This window comes from Anastrepha obliqua, chromosome 6 (assembly GCF_027943255.1).
Source record: "Anastrepha obliqua isolate idAnaObli1 chromosome 6, idAnaObli1_1.0, whole genome shotgun sequence".
Classification (NCBI taxonomy): domain Eukaryota; kingdom Metazoa; phylum Arthropoda; class Insecta; order Diptera; family Tephritidae; genus Anastrepha; species Anastrepha obliqua.
The window spans coordinates 15,524,329-15,531,996 of record NC_072897.1 but is presented as its reverse complement, the minus strand read 5'-3'; the positions used below and the strand labels follow the sequence as shown (position 1 = coordinate 15,531,996).

General features: G+C 30.1%; 1 protein-coding gene and 1 pseudogene across 1 annotated transcript; one reads left to right on the top strand and one right to left on the bottom strand.

Moving 5' to 3' along the window:
• Positions 1 to 2,773: 2,773 nt before the first annotated feature.
• LOC129250167 (uncharacterized) lies at positions 2,774 to 3,352 on the bottom strand. The gene has a single exon (XM_054889804.1). It carries the CDS (start codon positions 3,350 to 3,352, stop codon positions 2,774 to 2,776), a length of 579 nt encoding a protein of 192 aa, XP_054745779.1.
• A 260-nt stretch (positions 3,353 to 3,612) lies between these two features.
• On the top strand, positions 3,613 to 5,355 carry LOC129250166 (NADH-ubiquinone oxidoreductase chain 6-like; annotated as a pseudogene).
• The last annotated feature ends 2,313 nt before the right edge of the window (positions 5,356 to 7,668 follow it).

Sequence of the window (7,668 nt, the reverse complement as noted above, 5' to 3'; positions counted from 1 at the left end):
TATATGCGGCTTTGCGGACAGCAATGTGTGATTCGCTGGAAGTCGCATTAACTCGCGACTGTCGCACAGTTAGAAGACATATTTACATACATATAAGGGTGCATACATACATACGGAGCCGCGGCCACTCGACATGACAAAAATTTAAGATTTATCAAATATTGGCAAATAATTCCACGCGAAATATTCCAATATTGACTATTTTCGAATGGTCGCGAAAATTGGCATATGGGCGGCTCGTTTTATGAATGAAATTGAAATATGAGCTCTAACTTATGAATGAACTTTTTGTTTTGTTCCAAATTGTTCAGCGCCGTCGCTGATAGAATCATGGCCGCTGCGACTGCGTCTACGAATGTATTTTGTTTTTGTAGTCGCTAGGCTTAGATTTTAGCTTTGGGCGACATGGGCATGTGAGGTATGTGTTTTTGTTGTGTTCTAGAACATTTTAGAATGTGCGGTGGCAAAGCGGCCATGGCGTTGCGCTTGCTGTTGCTTTTGCGTCTATCAAAGTACATATCGTGTTTTTGTAAGTACAATATTAGGAATATCGACTGGTGAAAGACAAAAGTACACGGAAGCAAGAAGGGAGCGCTGTGCTCGCGCATATACATATGCATGAATGTATGAACGTGCATGGATGTAGTAACATATGAATACAATTATTTTGTAGGAAGTTTAGAGGGCAAGTAGGTATATATGTATGTATGTATACAGTAGGTTCTGTTTTTATGCGGCTTTTTTTTATGCGGTTTTGAAATAGTGCGGTTTTTTTTTAAATTACAAAATGCATGTCGACCTATCGGGAATTGTACATATAAACAAGATTCTAAACCAGCTAAGCAAAAACTCATCACAGATTACATCAGAAATGCTAACCCTACAAGTATGGAACCGCCTGAATAGCTATCTAGATCAGACGTGTACATTTCCTCAAGTGACGAAAGTGATTTTACGCCAAATCCTAAACGAACGCGCAACATGTGGGTATTGTCTGATTCTATTTCTGACTTAAATTTATTTTTCGATTCTGACGTTTCTTAAATAAAGATATAATTTTCAAAAATACAATATTTAGTTTATGCAATTTTATTTAATTATTTCAGATTCATGCGGTCTATGGAACGTATCTATAGTTATAATATGGGACTAGTGCCCTTTTTTATGCGATTTTATTACATTATTTCAGATTTATGCGGTTTTAGCACTTTTGAAACGTATCTATAGTTTTACTATAGAACTAGTAGCTTTTTTTACGCTGATTTTTTTTTATGCTGTTTCTTGCGGAACGTATCTACCGCATAAAAACGGAACCTACTGTATATGCTAGGACATAATACATACATAGAGCAGAATTGTTTTGCACTTGTTAGGAAGAAACTCGCTAGTGCGTATGTGTATTTGTCTTGTAAGAATGTGATGTGCTGTGACTTGTGTACATACATAAGTCAAGGTTATTTGGGCATACATGCATATGTACATATGTATGTATGTATGAAAGGAAGATGATGTTCTTGCGCTTGTGCATTATTGTTTTTCATATACAAATGTACATACCTACATATGTATGTAAATGCTGTCGAATACATAAACTATAAATTGACATACAATATAAAATAAGTGTCGATTTATCTTAAACCGTTTTTTTTTTCTTAATGCAAATACCTCCTATTGACATGTACATACATATTATGTATGTATATTGTCATATACCATCATTTATGTACATATAGAGTATACGTTCATTTATGAATGTATGTAATGAAAAACTTCATGAATTACTTCCAGAACTTTATTAAAATTAATTCGCGTCGCGCGCATGCACAAAACCTTGGTTCACAACGCAGGCGCAGAAATAAACGCACTGTGTATTTATCCTCCCCATGTGACTCGGCATCAATTCTCGGCGCCAATTTTTTTTTTTTTTTTTTAAATGTGTTTTTTTTAATGTAATCGTAAAAATTTTTTAATAAATTTTATGTATCCGCTTATCATTTCAAAAGTAACAAAATGGTAAAAAAATAAGCAGTCGAAGAAATAAATGCACCGCCTATTTTTCCTCGCCACATGTTAGACTCGATTTCAATTCCCAGTGCAAACCTTTTTTTATTAATTTTTTTTTTAAATTCGTTTTTTTTTTATGTAATTAAAAAAAATTATGTAATAAATTTTACGTATTCGCTTATTATTTAAAAAAATACGAAAATAGTAAAAATTTAATTAGTTTAATGTATTTATCCTCCCCACGTGACTCGCCATCAATTCTCGGTGGAATTTTTTTTTTCGTTTTTAATTTTTATTTTTTTAATGTAATCGTAAAAAAATTTGTAATAAATTTTATGTATCCGCTTATCATTTCAAAAGTAACAAAATGGTCAAAAAATAAACAGTCGAAGAAATAAACGCACCGCCTATTTTTCCTCGCCACATGTTAGACTCGAGTTCAATTCCCGGTGCAAACTTTTTTTTATAAATTTTATTTTTTAAAATCGTTTTTTTTTTTTTTAATGTAATTGAAAAAAAAAAATTATGTAATAAATTTTACGTATTCGCTTATTATTTCAAAAATACGAAAATAGTACAAATTTAATTGGTTTAATGTCGAGGTGAGAAATGTGTTGTGTGTTGAGGTGAAAGATGTGTGGTGTTTCTAATTTTTGTGTGGGCAAAAGTCAGTGAGGTGTCTATAAACTCGGTGTGCTAAATGACCTTATTACAAATCTTTCAGATCTCAATTGTACTAAAAAAAGCTTACAGTAACATTTGCACCTTCTCATTGCATTAACATTCTCTGGTTTAAGTAACCATTTGATTTTATAATATCATATGCGTCTTTTAAAGTTTTAGGATTCCTACTAACAATAATACTTTTGACAGGTTCGGGTAAACCATGTTTAAATGAATTCAAAGCAATTCTGGCATTGCTTTCACTGGAAGTACTATTTGTGCAAAGTATTGACGCGTTATTTAACCGGCATAACAAAGTTTTAAGTGAATTATAAAAAGCTTCAATTATCGAATCACATCTACAGATTCTAATTTTGTCAATGAGTTCGTCAACCGAATTTTTTTCGCCATGGTTATCTATAAGAACTCTTTTAACTTCCGGCCAAGTATCCGGGTTTCCATTTATTAAAAGAGATCTCCTAGCGTTTCCAATAATTTTATCTTTAATTTGACCAATTAATAGAATTTTATATTCTTGAGCAGTAAAAGTGTCTAACATTGGGCACATGTAATCTATACGCTGTACAAAATTTAATAATGCATCTCTGTTTCCATCATATGGAGGAATGCTATTTATGTTAGAGGAAATAAGCTTAAATTTTATATTCATGTCTAAACTATCCATCTTTGCTCAACTGATTTAAATGAAATGTTATATAAATTAAACAATGAGTTTCTACAAATATACTAGAAAAATTATGTTTGTTGGCTTTAAATGTTAATTACGTACATATATATTGTATATAACATAAACATAACATAAACATTGCTGCTGCGCTGCTGTTAAAGACGTCTGCATTTGCGGCTGAGGTGGCATCGACTGTACTTGATGCTGCGCTTGCAATTGTTTTTGCTCTTTCAATTGCTGTGGTGTATGCACTGGAAATGGTGCAGGTGTGACAGCTGTTGGTGGCGATGTGGGTAGCACCTGCTGCTGCTGTTGTTGTGGTTTTTTTTTCTCTCTTAGTTGATTATAACGGCTTTTGATTTACCGTTTTTTTCACTTTACAGTTTCTTTTTAATTTTTTTTAATTTACCAGCATTTCAATAATAGGAACTTGAAATTGTTTTATTAAAAAGTAAGATCAGAACTGAAATAGTTTCTGAATTTGTTTTTTTTTTTTAAATACGCAATGAATAAACTCTTCCACCAATATTTTTTTAAGCTCAGATTATTTAGTGTTTTTAGAATTATTTGCCACCAATTTTTATTAATTTATTTTTTGTACCGAATGTTTATGAAACTGTTTTTTTATAAATATTTTGAATTAATCAGCATTTTAATAAAAAAAACTTTGATATTTTTTTATTGCGAAGTAAGTTCAGAATGAGTTCGTAATTGAAATGGTTTTTAAATATTTTCTTTTAAACTTTAATTTGTTGATTGCGCCACAAATTCTACTAATTTTTTAATTTTTTTTTTTTTTTTGCCGTGCCTTTTAGGCTCTTGACCGACTGCGCCAATAATGAAGTAAAACACGTCTTCTTCAGTCAAAGAACTTTATTTCACTCTCACTTTTACAAAAACTCTTCTTAACTTAAAGCTTAACTAATATTTACATTTAATGAGAATGGGAGAAAGTAAAGCTAGCAAATGAATGTAGGAATGCATGTTGTGTGTATGTTGAGTGCGTGAGTAAGCGTGTGGGTGTAGAGTGTGAGAAAGTATGTAAAGCAGTTGTTGGTTTACATTAGAGTTAGCATAAGTAATTAAATATAAGAGTAAGATTAAGTTAGAATTAAGAGTAGGTATAATATAGGAATAGGGTGATCATGTAACTAAGTATAGTAGTGTGTAACATTATAATATAACTATATCCATGATATCAAATAATAGATACTAAAATAAAATGTCCTAAAGCCCCTTCTAAAATCAATTAAATTTAAATAAATAAATAATAAAAACATAGAACAATACGTTTAAAAACAAAAACAAATACTCCTATTAAAATTAAAAAAACAAGGTTATCCCCAATTTAATAATATTAACATTAGTTTTAATAAAAAAATAAGAATTAATCTTTTAAAGCTTGAAGAGAAAAGAAATAACCTTATCATTATTCCCCAAGATTAACATTTTAAATAAACTACCTCCTGATATTATACAATTAATTCTATATTCTAAAACATTAATTTCTAGTCTTATTTTTATTCAAATAAATCATCCATTAGCAATGAGACTAATATATACTATTAATCCAAACAATACAAATTTGTCTTCTAACTGGACTAATAGCTAAAAGATTTTGATTCTCATATGTATTACTTTTAATTTTCCTAGGAGGAGTTCTAGTTCTATTCATTTATGTTACATCTCTAGCATCAAATGAAATATTCTTCTTTTGAATGAAATCAGCCTTTTCATTCATATTAATTTTCATTTTATTATTAAGCACCAGATGAGTTATAGATAAATCATATATTTCATTCTTTATTCAAAATAACGAAATACAAACTATATTTAATATAAATATATTAACAGAAGAAAATTCTTTAAATCTTCACAAATTATATAGCTACCCAACAAATTTAATCCCCATTTTATTAATAAATTATTTATTAATTACATTAATTGCAGTAGTAAAAATTACTAAATTATTTTATGCACCCCTACGATTATTACATTAAACCAGCTCAATGAGCAAACCTTTGCGAACCCAACACCCCTTATTTAAAATTGCAAATAAAAAATAGTTTAAAAAAACTAAAAAACACGCTTTTATTGCTAATCGAACTAAAAAGTAGAAAATAAATTTTAATGACAAAGGGACCTATAATGAAGTAATAGCAAATCGAACGATCAGTCATAGTCAACTACCTCAGAACAGAATTATAACAAAAATTAAGATACAAATAGAGTAATTCAAATTAGAGTTAAAAGCGTGGGATGCATTTTGCTTCACTTTCATAACCTTCTGTACATAGGTAGTTGCCAATAGAATGATTGTAATATTTACTATATCAAGCATCCCACGCTTTTAACTCTAATTTGAATTACTCTATTTGTATCTTAATTTTTGTTATAATTCTGTTCTGAGGTAGTTGACTATGACTGATCCTTCGATTTGCTATTACTTCATTATAGGTCCCTTTGTCATTAAAATTTATTTTCTACTTTTTAGTTCGATCAGCAATAAAAGCGTGTTTTTTAGTTTTTTTAAACTATTTTTTATTTTCTACTTTTTAGTTCGATTAGCAAAAAAGCGTGTTTTTTAGTTTTCTTTTTTAACTATTTTTTATTTTTAGTATATGTAGGTGTTTACGAGTAATATACTATTACACAACCGCACACTAAATACTAACCTCAATGGTGGTGTGGAAACTAAAAATTCCCAATTTTTGTTTAAAAAAATACCCAATTCATGTTTCTACCGGTGTGGCAATATTGGCAAATGTTATAAAAAATGCACATTTTCAGCGCTTTCACGAGAAAAAGAGTTTCCCATCTAGTCATCTAGGTTGTGTGTTCCGAGTCGATCAGATTTTTAGAAGCCAGTGAAAATTAAGCTCAAAGATTCCGTTACATACATACAACCCGAGCTAATAAAAGTGTGTTGATTATTCTATTTGTATCTTAATTTTTGTTATAATTTTGTTCTAAGGAAGTTGATTATGACTGATCGTTCGATTTGCTATTGCTTCATAATAGGCCTCTTTGTCATTAAAATTTATTTTCTACATTTTAGTTCGATTAGCAAAAACGCGTATTTTTTAGTTTCTTTAAACTATTTTTTTTATTATGAATGAAAATTATTGTTATCATTGCAGTCAGTGAATAAATGATTCGATATATTCGTGTTATATTTAATCCTTATTTCGTGGAGGGAGCCTGAGAAACTGATTTACAAGAATAAATAAAGATTTTTCATTTTACAACCAAATTCACCTTACTTTTTGCCCACAGTAAAAAAAAGAAAATATTAATCCTGGCAATCCTAATAAGGGTAATGGAAAACTTTTATCAAATTATTGCATTGTCATCGGTCCTTGATAGGTATGCAAAATTTCAAGCCAATCAGATTTTTAAAAGTCAGTGAAAATTAGGCTCAAAGATTCCGTTACATACATACATACATACATACATACATACATACATACATACATACATACATACAACCCGACCTAATAAAAGTGTGTTAAAAACGCTCTAGTAGACCTTCCAGCTCCAATTAATATTTCAGTTTGATGAAACTTCGGATCACTATTAGGATTATGTTTAATAATTCGAATTTTAACAGAATTTTTTTAGCTATATATTATACAGCAGATATTGATATGGCATTCAATAGTGTTAATCATATTTGTCGCGATGTAAATTATGGTTGATTATTACAAGCTTTACATGCTAATGGTGCATCATTTTTCTTCATTTCCATTTATTAACATATTGGTCGAGGAATTTATTATGGCTCATATTTATTTACACCCATATGATTAGTAGGAGTACAAATTCTATTTTTAGTTATAGCAACAGCATTCATAGGATATGTTTTACCATGAGGACAAATATCATTCTCAGTCATTACTAATTTATTATCTGCAATCCCTTATCTGGGAATTGATTTAGTACAATGAGTTTGAGGAGGATTCGCAATAGATAATGCACTTTTTCCTTGTTATGAGCCACTTGTTCTTTATTCACCACCCTTTGTTTTTGAAGACTTCTATATTTTTTTTCGTTAATATGCAACTGCTCGTACACACAAAATTCGTCTTTCAACTCTTTAAAGGATTTACTACGATACATGGCAAATTTATACTCATTTTTTATGTCCAGACCGTCAACAATGTATCGTAGCACAGCTGTTTCTTCAACATTGCCAATGCTTGCAATTTTTTCATTACTAACATATTGTCATGTAATGTTTCGCTCTGCTTATTTCTGCGCTTACGCAGCTGCCAAGGTGGATTTATTATAGGTGACAGCATTGACCCAGCTGA